General features: G+C 58.7%; 1 protein-coding gene across 5 annotated transcripts; it reads left to right on the plus strand.

The window, feature by feature from the left end:
• Positions 1-892: 892 nt before the first annotated feature.
• On the plus strand, positions 893-14074 carry LOC121672532 (STAM-binding protein-like). 5 transcript variants are annotated; one of them, XM_042045200.1, is made up of 10 exons: positions 893-1086; positions 2864-3094; positions 7310-7385; positions 8284-8342; positions 8887-9220; positions 9890-10014; positions 10762-10899; positions 12567-12679; positions 13012-13111; positions 13554-14074. In XM_042045200.1, the coding sequence occupies exons 1-10, from the start codon at positions 979-981 to the stop codon at positions 13608-13610; spliced, it is 1341 nt and encodes a 446-aa protein (XP_041901134.1). In that variant the 5' UTR covers positions 893-978; the 3' UTR covers positions 13611-14074. The 5 variants fall into 5 exon arrangements, with proteins under 5 accessions (XP_041901134.1, XP_041901135.1, XP_041901138.1 ...); XM_042045201.1 differs by having other exon boundaries at positions 8890-9220; XM_042045204.1 differs by lacking the exon at positions 893-1086 and adding an exon at positions 2260-2492 and having other exon boundaries at positions 7310-7389.
• Positions 14075-14528: the final 454 nt, after the last annotated feature.

The raw sequence follows: 14528 nt of genomic DNA on the forward strand, positions 1-14528 counted from the left end.
GCAGCTGGAGAAGCTGGAGCAGAGGCAGCTGGAGCAGAAGCAGCAGAAGCAGCAGCAGAAGCTGGAGCAGAAGCAGCAGAAGAAGCTGGAGAAGCTGGAGCAGAGGCAGCAGCAGAAGCTGGAGCAGCCTGAGCAGAAGCTGCCTGAGCAGAGGCAGCCGCGCAGTCTGGCCCCGAGGAACTGTTGCATTTCCCCACCCCCCAAGAAGAAGCACAAGGGCCTGTTCCCCCCCCCGAGCCCCCAGCCCTGCCCGCCCCAGGAGCCCACAGGCGCCAGCAGACGCCGGCACCGGCACAGGAAACACGAACTGAGGCAGCAGGAGGTGTCCTGACAGCGCCGGGAACGCTCCAGGAAAACCCTGCGAGGAGCGGCTGTAACCCAGCCAGGAACTGCCAGCCCACGTGAGGGGCACCTTAACTGGGCTGGTTTTTAATCTCCTGTTTTTCCTTGCTCCCCCCCACCCCGTGCTTTTACAAGGAGTTTTTTAATCCAACGCTGTGCGGAGTCTGATCCACGAGGGATGCAGAGAATTAAAATAAACACAGACTCGACCAGAGCTGCAGTAATCCTAAGGAAACGTCCTCGAGCATCCCTGTAACATTCAACAAAACGGGCTTTTGTTGATTTCTTCAACACATAATGAGAAATAGGATTCGGCCTGAAAAGATGAGATTTTTTTTTTCTCCTTTTTACCCACTTTTTGCTAAAGTAAATTTCCACAGTGTGCAAATTTGAGCCTGGGTGTGGAGCAGTCATTTCCTCCCGGACGGGCCTGAGGGGCCCGGCAGGGTGCGCGCTGCGGCTCTGAGCTGGGCGCGGGGGTCTCGGGCGGGGGCCTCGCTCCGTTTTGGGGTGAGAACGGCCGGGTTCGGGTGCTGCCCCTTTAAGGCGTGACGTCACGACGCACGACGTTCCGCTAAGGGAAAGGAAGCTGCTGCGCGGCCGGGCGGAAGCGGGCGGTGGGTGTTACATACCCGGATGTTAAGGCGGCTTCTCATTGGCTGCTGGCAGCGGGGCGGGGCGGTGCCCCGGCGGTTGGGGAAGAACCCGGAAGTGCTAAGGAGAAACGGCGGCCGCCCGCGCCAGGTCAGGGATGGGCCGGGGTTCGGGAGGTCCCTCCGGGACAGGGGGTCCCGGCCTCGGCCGGGGGGGTCCCTCTGATCATGGGGGACGGCTTGAGGCGCCGGAGCCGCGGTGCTGGGGCGTCCCGACCTGTCCCGAGAGACTGCGGCGGGAGGGCTCCGGTGGGGGGGGGCCGGAGGGTCTCGCATGGAGGTCCGGTCTGGAGGGGTCTGGAATCTTCCCTTTAAGAAGGGGGACCCTCTCAGGAGTGTTGCGGCTGAAGGAGAATCCCGTCGCGGGGGTGGCTGTGGGATCCTGCGCCTCAGCGGTGCGGAGCGGCTGTTTGGGGGTGACTCTCCGGGGGGAGCCTTCCCTGCTCCCCCCTGCAGGGCAGGGGCTGGGGGGCTTGTGGAGCGCTCTGATTTTGGGGAGGGGTCCCTCTCTCTCTCCCGGTGAGCTGGGGAGGGTCTGGAGTTTGGGGGCTGCGGCTTAAGGGGGGGGGGTGGTCTGGGCAGTTCGTTTGGAGAGGCGCTGTGGGAATTAGAGGGGGGCTCGGGGGAGTTGCGGGGGGGGGCGGTGTCTGTTGTGCCGGGGGAAAAGGACTGCGAGACTTGGCAGGGGTTATTCTGAGGCAGGGATGCAGAGCTGTGCCTTGGGGAGCGGCTGGAGCCGAAGCACCAGCAGGGCTGGGGGGAAGCTGAAGCCCCCCCTGAGCTGTGGCTTCGGCCTGGGAGCCTCTGGCGGAGCTGAATCCCACGGGACAAGAGGCTCCTGCAGGGTGTGGGCTGGGAAACGCGGATCTGCCTGCCCTCAAAAAGGGGCTCCCGCTGCGGGGTGACCCCCAGAGGGGCTCCCCTCCTCTCCCAGGGCCCGCTGGGCCCCTTTCCCTCCCTCAGGAAGGTGCATGTGGCAGTCCCTGCAATGTCACAGGGAGTTTAACCCTTACCTTGGTCCAGGGTGGCTTTTCCGAGGAAAAACTGCTTTTGCTGGAGGAGGAGGAGTGTTGTGGAGGATTTCTGGGCTCGCTGCCCCTCAATCCTGGTGCTGCCTCCACCAGCTCCTGCTGTGGGGCTGTGGAGTTTTCCCACACGGATCAGGTCGTGGCGCATTCCTGGGGTGACGGGAGTGCCGCCCACAGCACAGGCAGAGAGGGATGGCAAGTTTGGGATGGAGCCTGTTGGGTGAGGATGGGTCTGGGAGGATCCTGGTGCCATCAGGAAAACGCTGCAGGGCTGAAACCCCGTGTGGAGCTGCTCTGCTCCAGAGTGGAACTCCCTCAGAACCAGTGGCACCCCAGGCTGGTGAGCAGCACTGGGGAGAAGCAGCGGGGAAGGAAGAGCTGCTTTGGCTGGGATTTGGAGGGGTGAGAGCTTGGAATCCACGTGCAGGGGCTGACCTTGAATGCGTTGTCTGCTTTTCAGGTTGAACAGGTGAATATCCGAGTGCTGTGCCCAAAAAGAGCTGGGCTTCTCAGGACATAGCTTGGCCCATGGATTAAATGCTTTTCTGCTGGCAGGGGGGTGATTTCTGTCAAGGAAAAAGAACCCTGAGGAAACTGGATGGGGATTGTCCCGTGCCAGTTCCTGTGCTCGGGAGCTGCACAGACTCCCCAGGGTTTGGGCACAGGCCCTGCCAGAGCTCCAGGAGCACTGGGACAGCGCTCTAAGGGACAGACTGGGATTGCTGGGCTGCCTGTGCAGGACCAGGGCCTGGACCTGCCCACCCTGTGGCTCCTCCACCTCGGGCTATCCCCTCTCCGTCTCACCCCGGTTCTGACGTCCCTGCCTCCCTCCCGCCGCAGAGCCCGAGCACGGCCCATGTGTGTCACCATGCCCGGGCAGGGCAGCGCCAGCCTCCCGCCGGAGGAGCGCGTGCGGCGGCTGATCCGGGCGGGCAGCAGCGTGGAGGTGAGCGAGGACATCCCCCCGCGGCGCTACTTCCGCTCGGGCGTGGAGATGCTGCGCATGGCCACGGTGTACAGCGAGGAGGGCAACATCGAGCACGCCTTCATCCTCTACAACAAGTACATCACGTAAGAGCCGCGGGCTGCAGGGGGTTCCTGGGCTTGGGGAGGGGTGTTCGGAGCCTCTCCCAGCTGCTGCAAGGTTTTGGTGAGCTGGGAGAGCTCCAGAACTCGGGGTTCTGGCCAGAGCTCTGCTGTTGAGGGGTGCCACAGCTGGTGGGACTGACCAGGGGATGTGGTAGAGGCGTGAGGCACAAACCCACAGGTGCAGCTCACAGAATCCATAATCCCAGAGTGGTTTGGCTTGGAGAGCATCCAGTCCAACCCCCTGCCAGGCAGGGGCACCTGGAGCAGGTGACACAGGGACACATCCAGGTGGGTTTGGAATGTCTCCAGACAGGGAGACTCCTCCCTGGGCAGCTGTTCCAGGGCTCTGCCACCCTCCGTGGAAAGAAGTTCTTCCTCCTGTTGAGGTGGAGCTTCTCGTGGTTTATCTTACGGCCATCACTCCCTGTCCTGTCACTGGGCACCGATGGAAGGAGTCTGGCACCATCCTCTGACACCCCTTTGAGACACTGGTGTGTATGGGAATGAGATTCCCTTGGGAACCAGGCTGATCTTGGATTGCTCTGGCCCTCTGGAGACTCCTGTCAGCAGCAGAGATTTTATCCACCTGTAAGTCAAAGTTTGCAGGTGTTTCTGCACCTGAATTGGCCTCAGTTTTTCTCTAGGTTGGCCGTGACATCCTAGGGCTGGGCAGGGATCCCTGGTCAGGGAGTTTTGTATCCCATATCTACTGGAAGGGTCGAGGCTGGGTTGTGGTTTCTCTAATAAAGGAGAGCCTGTTTTACTCTGAGGTTACTACAGCCTTCCACAGCAGGGAGCGAGTTCCTCCTCCAGGAGCAGGGACCACTCGGGGATTTATTTGCACACCTCAGGAGCACAGTCCAGCCCCCCCAACACAGCTGTGTGCCTGTTGGTGTTGAAAGGGATGGAAACTGTGATCCCAGCAGCACAGAGCCCTGTTCCTGTAGGCTTTTCCCCCTAAATCCGTCCCTCCTGCTTCCGCCCGGCGCCACTGCTGCGCTCTGTGCTCTCTCCCTGCTCACCCAAGCTGTGCCTGGTATCTCCGTGGGCATTTTCCCTCCCTGCCCTATGTGCAGGGTTCCTGCCCCTTAAACCCAACACATTTTTCTCTGATTAGCTTTCCTCCCCGCCTCGCACTTCCTGAGCTTTTATGGGCATGGTGGCGAGGGCCCTGGGAAGTGTAAAACCTTTGGGAAGCTTTCCAGGCCCCTTACGCAGCCTGGGCCGAAGGAGAAACTTTTTAACTAAACAAATGAACTTGAGGCCGTTTCATTGTAGCAGCCAGAGGTGCTGGGTTGTATTTCCAGCAGCTTTCAAACGCTCCTGGCATTTCCAGCCTGGCTGCTGGGCTGCCGGGAGGGTGGAAAACCTCCCCTTGGTGGGATTTCTCCAGGGCTGACGAATGTGAGCTCCTACCCTGGACTGTCCAAAGATAGGAACTTAATGCCGCCGTCATTTCTTCCAGTGGAGATGGGAAGCTGGAGCTCAAGCCGTAGGTTTGATGTTTTGTAGGTGTCCTGATCCAGAGAGCAAGAGGAGGCACTGGGAATTTACTGAATTTGCTCTGCTCTCCCTTTCCTAGGAATGGGGCCAGGCTGGGGGAGCTGGGGGTGTTCAGCCTGGAGAAGAAAAGGCTCTGGGGAGGCCTTAGAGCCCCATCCACTTCCTAAAGAGGGGTTATAAAAAAGAGAGAAAAGGACTTTTTATACAGGCAGAGAGTGTCAGGCCAAGGGGGGATGGTTTTAAACTGCCAGAGGACAGGGCTGGATGGGATATTGGGAAGGAATTGTTCCCTGGGAGGGTGGGAGGCCCTGGCACAGGGTGCCCAGAGCAGCTGTGGCTGCCCCTGGATCCCTGGCAGTGCCCAAGGCCAGGCTGGACATTGGGGCTTGGAGCAGCCTGGGACAGTGGGAGGTGTCCATGGCAGGGCTGGCACTGGATGGGCTTTGAGGTCCCTTCCCACCCAACCCATTCCATGATTCTGTAACCATCTCCAGGACTTTTAGCACGTGTCTTGTCACCTCACAAGTCTTGCCTTGCTTTTCATCCTGAGCAGCTTCTTCTGCCTTGATCCGAGTGGTTGTTTCCCTTGGATCACCAGCAGGAACGCAGGGTTGGTTTTGGTAGGGCCAAATAAGAAGGAAAAAAGCAACAAGACACAACTTTGCTGTGGTGTTGGGGCTCCCTGGTTTGCTTGGCCCAGCTCCAGGGACTCGCAGGGGTGTCACAAGGGCCTCGAGAGCCACTGGCTTGGCCTGGGCACCGGAGCTGTGCTTAAAAACAGCCCCTGCTGGGGCTGCTCGGTGCCAAACAGCTGCTGCTGCGTTGGGCTCGGGGGCAGGCAGAGGTTTGAACCAGCAGCAAACTCCTGGCCACGGGAGCTGCAGGTTTTGGTCTTGCCAAGCCTCAGCAGGGCTGTCCATAGGAAACCTGAGCTGTTCCAGCCCTTCCTCTGCCCCATCCCAGCCTGCCACTGCTGCTCTTGTCCTGGAGTTTTCCTCTGGCTGCCTGAGCCCTCCTCTCATCCTCCTGCCCACTTTTTTCCCCCCACTTCCTGACTTGTGGAAACCCAGCTGTCTTTGCTGGTTTTTCCATCCTGCCCAGGCCAGCATCTGCTCTTAATCCTTCTTAATTAATCCCTTCCATTTTAATCTACGAGCTGTTGGCAACACTCGGGGCCTTGTTGTGCCTCCTCGGCACAGTGACCTACTTCACACCCCCGGCTGGGGCTTTGGGAGGGAGCCACGGCCCCTCCACGGCTCCCTCCAGGGCTGTGCCCTGGCTCTGCTGATCCTGCATCCTCGCCAGGAGCGTTCCGGGTGGCAAAAAGTCCTTCCTCGTCCCTGAGGGCTTGGAGCAGCTGGGTTTGTTTACTGCACACGCAGAGGTTTCTCAGAGTTTCTGTGCCCCCCTGAGTTTTTCCTGCTTGGCTCTGCTGGGTTGGTTTGTGCTGCTCTCTGTGGCGTGGTCTGGTCCTGTATTCCCTTGTTCCCTGTGCCTCGACAGGAGACTGCTCTCCAAAGGAGCTGGAACATCCTCCTGTGGATGCTGAAGCAGTGCAGCAAAGAGGCAGGAGGGAGGGCAGGGATTTTGGGTTATCCCCAAAGCTTTGTGGATGGCCAGAGCCAGCAAAGCTGGGCTTGCAGGAGAGAAGGGCCTAGCTAAGCTCACCCTGAGCTCACCCTGTCACCGCTGGGGGTTTGGTCACAGATTAAATCGAGGTGTCTCAAGCCTGGGGAGCCTCAGAGAGCTGAGCCAGGGTGAACTGCCCTTTGTTTGTGGGATTTCCTCCTTGTTTTAGTGCTTGCAGAGCTCCACAGGAGGATCTCATTGTGGCCTTGCAGTGAGGCCCTGGCACAGGGTGCCCAGAGCAGCTGGGGCTGCCCCTGGATCCCTGGCAGTGTCCAGGGCCAGGCTGGACAGGGCTTGGAGCAGCCTGGGACAGTGGAAGGTGTCCCTGCCATGGCAGGGCTGGCACTGGATGGGCTTTAAGGTCCCTTCTAAGCCAACCCATCCTGGGGTTCTCTGAGGGGGAGAACAGTTCCCCCAGGTGCAGAGAAGCTGAGCATTAACCCGTTCATACCCACCCTGATTTCCCTCCCCAAAGCCAGCACGGAATTCTCCCCCCTGCCTGGAGTCCCTGGGGTGCTCAGGCTGCAGAGCCCAAAGGCTCCCGCTGCAGCGGCTGGGGCTGTTGGGAACTTGCTTTTAACTCACCTGCAGGTTTTCCCTGTCCAAGGTCTGAGGTAATTTCCCCTCGTGCACAAACTCCTTGTCCCTCGGTGCGTGAGGATGGTGAGCTCTGAGTCAGCAGAGTCCTTGAGCTGGGGTGGAATCCTGGGATGCTCCCAGGTGCCGGCAGGTGCCCGAGCGCCTTCCTCAATCACCTCTGTGTCCTTGGTGGTTTAGACCAGCTTATTAATGGTTCTCTTCAAAACAAATGTGTTTATCCCTGAGGATCATCTCTGGAGGCCAGGTGGAAGGGAAACCTGTGTGGGGCACTCCCTTGGGATCAGGCAAGATCCTCCTGAGTGCTGTGCAGAGCTCCAGGGGCCGCTGTGGGATGGAGGGTTTCCTGCAGAAGGACAGACTGCCCTGATGGGGAGCACAGGGATCCCCCAAAACGCTGCTGAGTGTCCCGTGCCTCCTCCCTTCCTGCCCTGGCTCAGACCTGCGGCTTCTCTCTCGTTTTTCCAGGCTCTTCATCGAGAAGCTGCCGCAGCACCGCGATTACAAAAGCGCCGTCATTCCCGAGAAGAGGGAGACGGTCAAAGTAAGTGGGGACACCGGGTCTGGAACGGGAACGTGGTCGGGGTCATCGACCTTGGGCTTCCGTGGCTCTGGGATGAGTGGTCCCTACAAATACTGAGAAACCTTGGCCTGGCCAGGCAGTCCTGACCCCTTGGGATTCAGGTCTGGGCCCCTCACTCCAGGAAATCCATTGTGGGGCTGGAGCCCCAGGAGCGGCTGAGGGAGCTGGGAAGGGGCTCAGGCTGGAGCAAAGGAGGCTCAGGGGGGACCTTGTGGCTCTGCACAAGTCCCTGACAGGAGGGGGCAGCCGGGGGGAGGTCGGGCTCTGCTGCCAGGGAACAGGGACAGGAGGAGAGGGAACGGCCTCAGGCTGGGCCAGGGGAGGCTCAGGGTGGATACTGGGGAAATTCCTTCCCCAAAAGCATTGTCCGGTCCTGGCATGGGCCTCCACCATCCCTGGAAGTGTTTCAAAACACCTGGGGATGTGGTTTAGGGGTGGACACGGCAGCGCTGGGGGAATGGTGGAACTTGATGATCCCGGAGGTATTTTCCAACCTAAACAATCCCACGATTCTCTGAGTTATGGTTTGGGGGGTCCTTACCCCGTTGCACTTGCACTGGACTGGTGTCCAGTTTACTTCCTTTTGAGCCCTGGGGTGTCCTTTCTTCCCTGTTCAAGTCCCTGCTTTTTAAAGACCACGTGGCTTTTCCATGTGTGGATGTTCAAAGTGGTGATATTCCAGGGAATCCTTAGAGATTCCTCAGCCACAAGAAGCTACAATTCCCAAGAGGAAAGCGCAGCCCTGCCTGAGCTCTTGCTCGGTGATTTTGGTGGTGGGATTTTGGACTCTTCAGCTGCTCAGGTTTTGTTTTTCTTGCCTTGGGGCTGCCCCGCTCTGACCCTGTGTTTCCTCCTCCAGAAACTGAAGGAAGTAGCCTTTCCCCGAGCCGAAGAGCTCAAGGAGGAGCTGTTAAAGAGGTACGCCAAGGACTATGCTAAGTACAAGGAGCAGGAGGTGAGTGACAGGAGACTGGAGGCCTGTGCTCCTCAGGAGCCCCTCAGCCTCACAGGGTTTGCAAGGGGGCAGCTCTCCAGGGCTCCCTGGGTGCTCGGGAATGTCCCCAACTTCCAGGCTCCAGGCTCGTCCCCTGCTGTCACCGTGGGTGGCTCTGTCAGAGGTGTCCCTGGCTCTGGGGTTCTGTGGGCAAAGCAGACGCTCAGGGCAAGTGGGACTTTAGGGGCAGGATGGGGGGAAATCAACCTGGGACTGTAATTCCGTGGAAGAGGGAGGGGAAGGCTGTGGTTTTCTCCCTTCAGTGCAGCTGGCTCTGGATCTGTGCTCTGCAAGCTGAAGTTTCCTTGCAGAAAACGCTGTTTGCTGGTGACCTTTTGCAGAGCCTTTAGAAATAACCTGGGGATGGCTGGGGGTCTGCCCCGGGCTCCTCTCTGCTCCTGTCCCTGGGTATGTTTCTCCTCGCAGCAGGACGCAGAAGGGTAATTTGCACACCCTTTGGCTTTGCAGCAGCAGCTGGAGGAGGAGAAGACTCGGGTAGCCCTGATGAAGCAGCAGCAGGCAGAGCAGGAGCAGTTCCATGCCTTCGAGGAGATGATCCGGCGGCAGGAGCTGGAGAAGGAGCGCCTGAGGATAGTGCAGGAGTTTGGAAAGCCAGAGCCGAGTCCCCAGTGTGTGGATGGACCCCTCATCCCTGGCGTGGAAAAGCCCCCAACAGATTTAACCCCAAAGGTTCCGGCCTCTCCAGTTCATCCAGCGAGTCCATCAGCGGGGACTGTCCCATCCAAACCTCCTGTTGTGGACAGATCTTTGAAGCCCAGTGCTTTGGGGAGCACGGAGAGCAGTTAGTACCTCTTGGAGCATCCCTTCTTCCTGCTGGGGCTGAGCCAAACACAGCCAATTTCTCTGGGAGGCTCTTGGAATTATCTGATCGTGGCTCCGTCCCTCGTGGAGGTTTCCTCTCCCAAGATGTTGTCCGGTGAACGCTCACAGGGCTGGGGAGAACTGTCTCCTCTTGGGAATGTGCCCTCCCTGCTTTTCCAGCCCAGTCGCTCTGCTGTTCCAGGGTCTGCAGCCTGTTTGCCTTTTCCTTGATCCAAATACTTGTTGGAGATTGGGGTTTAGTTCCTGGCTGGGCTGATTGAATCCTCCTCCTGACCAAATTCGACTAAATGTGGTTCCAAAACGCTCATTCAGACGTGTCCAGTGGCTGGGTCTTGCCCAGTGACACGTCCTGCTTTAAATAACGTTTGCTAAGCGTGTGTGGTTTCATTTTTGCTAACCAAACACTCCTTTTGACACCCTGCTGAAGGATCCTTCCCCTGCTCTGAAAGAGCTGGTGCCTGTCCTTTATCAGTGTCACAGTGACACATTTCTCTGTGCCCGCCACTGCAAGGGGAGTTTATCTTCCCAGAAGGATTTTCTCAGTCTCATCCTCTCAGATCCTGCCCTGAGGGACCATTTCTCCAGCGCTCCTGACTCTTTGCTCCCTGTGCTCCTCTTCTCCCCACAGATGCAGGTGTGGATGTCCTTCGCCAGGTCATTGTCCCCAGGGAGCTGTGCCAGAAATTCCTGCAGCTGGCTGATGCCAACACCGTGCGGGGTGTGGAGACCTGCGGGATCCTCTGCGGGAAGCTGGTAAGGGGGACAGCCCCAATGGAGACCCCAAAAGGGGCACGGGGACTGTTTATCACAGTGTCATGGCTTTGGGAATGGCTCAAGGACCCTGATTTTTGTCCTGGAATTCTTCAGTGTGGTTTCAGGCTTCCATGGGAGTGCTAGGGATGATGTGCCTCTCCCTTTCCTCGTTTCCAGGTTGGGATTTCCCCACCCTGAGTGAGGTGCCAACCTGAGTCCCCATTCAGCTTCCTCTCTCCCGTTGGTGACATTCCTGGTGGCATTCCTGGTGGCAGGCAGCTCCGGGCACTTGTCCTTTGGGTGTCCAACTGGTGACCCTCACGCAGACGAGGCTGACAGGACACTGCTGTCCCCCAGAGTTTGCGTGCCCAGGTTTTGTCAGCAGCTCCAGCCCATCTGCCCTGAGTCACTCACACAAGTTTGCTTTGAAATGAAGTTGTTTGATGTAGCAACTTCCTGCAGTCCAGCTGCTTCCAGACACTGGGGATGGTTTAGGGATGAGGCATCATCCCCTTTTGAGTGGAGAGCTTGGTTTGGGGGGGTGTCCAGGACTTCTCTGAGCTCCTGTGGGGGCTCTGCACAGCAGGGAGAGTGAAACAGGGAGAAAATCCTGCGACTCCTTTGTCGGTAACTTGGAGCTGCACCTGCAAACAGGTGGTGGGTGCATCCCTGGGCTTGTTCCCAAGGCTTGGGAAATTCCCTCATGTCCGGGGAATAACAGCCTCCTGTGCTGCCACTGCCTTGCAGATGAGGAACGAGTTCACCATCACTCACGTCATCGTCCCCAAGCAGCTGGGAGGCCCCGATTCCTGCACCACGGAGAACGAGGAGGAGCTCTTCATCATCCAGGACCAGCACGGCCTCGTCACTCTGGGCTGGATCCACGTGAGTCTCCTTCCCCTGGCACTTCCCTGGCCTCCAGCACGAAGGGGAAGGGCTGGTGGAGCAGGGCTGAACTTACTGGAGGAGATGGCAGGGAATGGGCAGCAGCCTCTGGTTGCCTTTCTCCCTCTGGTCCAGCCTCGTTCACTACTCTGATGGAGAAACCCAGGCCTGGTTTATGTTTGGGTCCCTTCCTAAAGCATCAAGCCCTTTGAAAGGGAGAGAGGAAAGGTTTAGACGAGATATTGGGAGGAAACTCTTCCCTGTGAGGTTGGGGAGAAGCTGTGGCTGTCCCTGGATCCCTGGGAGTGCCCAAGGCTGGGTTGGATGGGGCTTGGAGCAGCCTGGAGCAGTGGAAGATGTCCCCTGCCATGGTGGGGATGTCACTGGATGGGCTTTGAGGTCCTTTCCAGCCCAAACCCTCCTGGGATTCTATGGAAGTGGGATCTTGGACATGAAACTCACATTTCCTCCAGCTAAAAGCCGACTCCAGCGGCGCCGTGGGGGCATCCCAAGCTCCCCTGCCAGAGGGACACCTCTCCCCCGCTGGGTCCCTGTGCAGTCCTGCCTTGCAGGCAGCCCTGCGTGCCCTGCTGTGAGCTGTGCCAGTCACAGGCTCCTCCCTGGCTGCCCTGCTGTCCCCACGGAGCCTTTGGCAGTCGGAGCCGTGCCAAGCAAAGCGTTCAGAGCTGCTGAGTAATCTCTCGAAAGCAGCAGCTGCCCCGAGGGCTTGGACAAGGAAATGCTGCTGCTCCAAGTGGCTGCTCCAAGGCCACCTCTGCAGTGACAGCCCTGCCACGCTCTGGGACCCTCCGGAATTCCTTTGGCCCTCCTGGTGGTCTTGGCAAAAAAAACCAAAACAAAACAAACCCAAGCAGCAAAAGGAGCAAGAGCTTCCATCAGGAGTTAAGGTGTGAAATGTGGCTGTCAGCAGGAGCTGGGTGAGGTGGTGGTGGTCAGGGGTTGTGCAGCCCTCCATGGAATGTGATATCCTCCATGGAATGTGATATCCTCCATGGAATGTGATATCCTCCATGGAATGTGATATCCTGCAGTGCTGTGGCACCCCGGATGGGCTGAGCCCCTGGAGCTGCACTTGAGGAACGTGTGAAGTGCCCTGCAAGGACCGTGGTTGTGGCTTAAAGGTGTGATTTTTCCATGGAATGTGGCAGGAATGTAGAGCTCCTTTTGTAGGCAACTCCAAATGGAAAAGAGGAGCATGGCTGGTTTAGGATAATCCAAAAAAAGGGGCTCCGAAAGAGCTGGAAGGGACTTAGGACAAGAGCAGGGAGTGTGATAGGACACAGGGAATGGCTCCCCACTGCCAGAGGCAGGGTTAGATGGGGTATGGGGAAGGAATTCCTGGCTGTGAGGGTGGGGAGGGGCTGGGATGGAATTCCCAGAGAAGCTGGGAAGTGTCCAAGGCCAGGTTGGACGGGGCTTGGAGCAACCTGGGATAGTGGAAGGTGCCAGGGTTGGAACTGGATGGACTTTAAGGTCCCTCCAACCCAAACCATTCCATGAATTCCACTCCAGGTGTGCAGGTGCATCCCCTGTGCCCTGCAGGGAGCTGTGTCTCCTCTGTCCCAAGGTTCTCCTGGCACACCCGATCCCTTGGGATCAGTTTTCCGAGCCTGCTGTAACTGCTGTCCCCGTGTTGCCCGTTGCAGACCCACCCCACACAGACAGCGTTCCTGTCCAGCGTGGACCTGCACACCCACTGCTCCTACCAGATGATGCTGCCAGAGTCCATCGCCATCGTGTGCTCTCCCAAATACCAGGAGTGAGTAGGGATGCCAGCAGTGAGTCTGGGGGTGGGCTGGGAAGGCTTTTCCCTCTTCCCCTCTCAGATTCCTGGCGAGGGGATGAAGTGTCAGCTCACAGCTCACACCTGACAGCTCTTGGGAGCTGTTTTCAGGGGCCGTGTCTGGCTGCCCACCCCTGACACGAGGTTCAGGGCTGGGGAGAGGAGTTTCCCAGGAACTGAGGTGCCCCTCAGCCTCAATGTCTGCTCCTGCTCGAGATGAGCAGCCCCAAAGGTGCTCCTGGGGGCCCAGGGGATGTGGCTGTCCCTGCAGAGGCTCGAGCTACAGCGCTGCTGTTCCTCTGCTCCAGGACAGGGTTCTTCAAGCTGACGGAGCACGGCCTTGAGGAGATCTCGTCCTGCCGGCAGAAGGGGTTCCACCCCCATCCCAAAGACCCCCCTCTCTTCACAGTGAGTGCCCCTGGGGCCGTGGGGGCTGTGGGGTGGGGAGTTGGTGTGTTGGACGCTGTGTTTGAATTAAAGCCACGCTGAGGTGCGGGGCTGTGACCAGGAGGCTCAGCCTGGCTGGGGCTGGTCTCCAATTCCCAGAGTGGAGGTGCAGGAGCTTCCCAAGATTTTCCAGCTGCTGGAAGTGTGGTGCAGAGCTCCTGGCTGCAGGAACAGGGTGAGGCAGCAGCCAAGGGCTGTTGGAGGGGGGGATTTGTGTTTGGGGCCTGCCGTGGTCGCTGTGTGGCACCGGGCAGGGCCAGCGGATGGGGTGATCCGAGGAACTGGATCCGAGGGCTGTTCTGGGAAAGCACCAGCTGCAGGTTGTGTCAGGAGGTAGAGGAGACTCACCTGAGCTGTGGAAATATCTGAATAACCCCCTGTCCCCTCTTCTCCTCTCTTCCAGACCTGCAACCACGTGTCAATAGTGGAGAGAGACGTGGTGCTGATGGATCTCCGATAAGCCTCTTGCCTTACCCCTTCCCGGGAACCACCCACCGTCCTTTAGGCCTAGGGAATCGATTTTCTCCCTCCTGTAGCAGATGATTTCTACCGTGTAGTGATCCCTCCCTTCCCTCCCCCGCGCTGGAGCTGGATCCCTGCCCTCTGCAGAAGCCCCTGGAACCTCCGTGCCCGGCGTGGGGCTGGCGGATGGGGCTGGAGCTCCAGGTGTGGGGAGAAGCCATCTGGGAGCTCAGAGACAGAAGCCAACACTACTGCAGTCGTTCAACTCCAATCCACGGCTCGAGCGACCTCCTGGGGAGGTTCCCCGTGCCTTGCTGCAACCCTGAGGTGTGGAAACCTCTTCAAGTGCTTTTGGGACTTGCCCAGTTTAACCCATGCCCTGTTTCGTCCCTGTTTCCCGGCTGCTTGGTCTCAGCACAGCTTCCAGGAGCAGATAAATCTTTCCTGCAGTTTAAAGTCCAACCTTGCTGACCCCTCTGAGCCCCACACGAGCTCAGTGCTGCTTCCTGGTGCTCGTGTGTCTCTCTGGGGAGGGAAGAGGGCCCGACCTCCTTTGGGATCCCTCTTGCAGCGTTTCAGGGCTGAAGATCCCTGGATGTGGCGCTGCTTTGCACCATCCCAGCAGCCTTTAGGGGTGTCTGGGCACTTCATCCCTTCTCCTGGCTGGGGGATGCCCTGGTGTTACCAGGAGGAGCTCGGTCTCCTGGCCGCCATCGCCGCTCCAGGATAGGATTCCAACAGCTTTGACCACTTCCATCCTCACGGATCCCTGTGCCTGATTGCCTCTGCACATCCCAAAGCAGCAGGAAGCCTGTCCTTGCCAAACCCGAGTGCTCCGTGATGTCGCTGTTGTGTGGGACCCTCCTCTGAGGTGCTTTAGTCGGGTGCCAAGCCGAGATTTTCCTCCCCTGTGCTC

This window comes from Corvus kubaryi, unplaced genomic scaffold, assembly GCF_017639235.1.
Source record: "Corvus kubaryi isolate FWS band 111438036 unplaced genomic scaffold, C.kubaryi_AGA036_p1.0 62657, whole genome shotgun sequence".
Lineage (NCBI taxonomy): Eukaryota > Metazoa > Chordata > Aves > Passeriformes > Corvidae > Corvus > Corvus kubaryi.

What these genes read in the sequence shown, in the direction of transcription:
- LOC121672532 (XM_042045200.1), top strand. Translation starts at nt 979, where the DNA reads ATGTTAAGGCGGCTTCTCATTGGCTGCTGGCAGCGGGGCGGGGCGGTG. An exon ending in TTTGGGGAGCACGGAGAGCA is followed by an intron (nt 9,221 to 9,889) that starts GTTAGTACCTCT and finishes TTCTCCCCACAG; the next exon opens with ATGCAGGTGTGGATGTCCTT. An exon ending in TGCTCTCCCAAATACCAGGA is followed by an intron (nt 12,680 to 13,011) that starts GTGAGTAGGGAT and finishes CCTCTGCTCCAG; the next exon opens with GACAGGGTTCTTCAAGCTGA.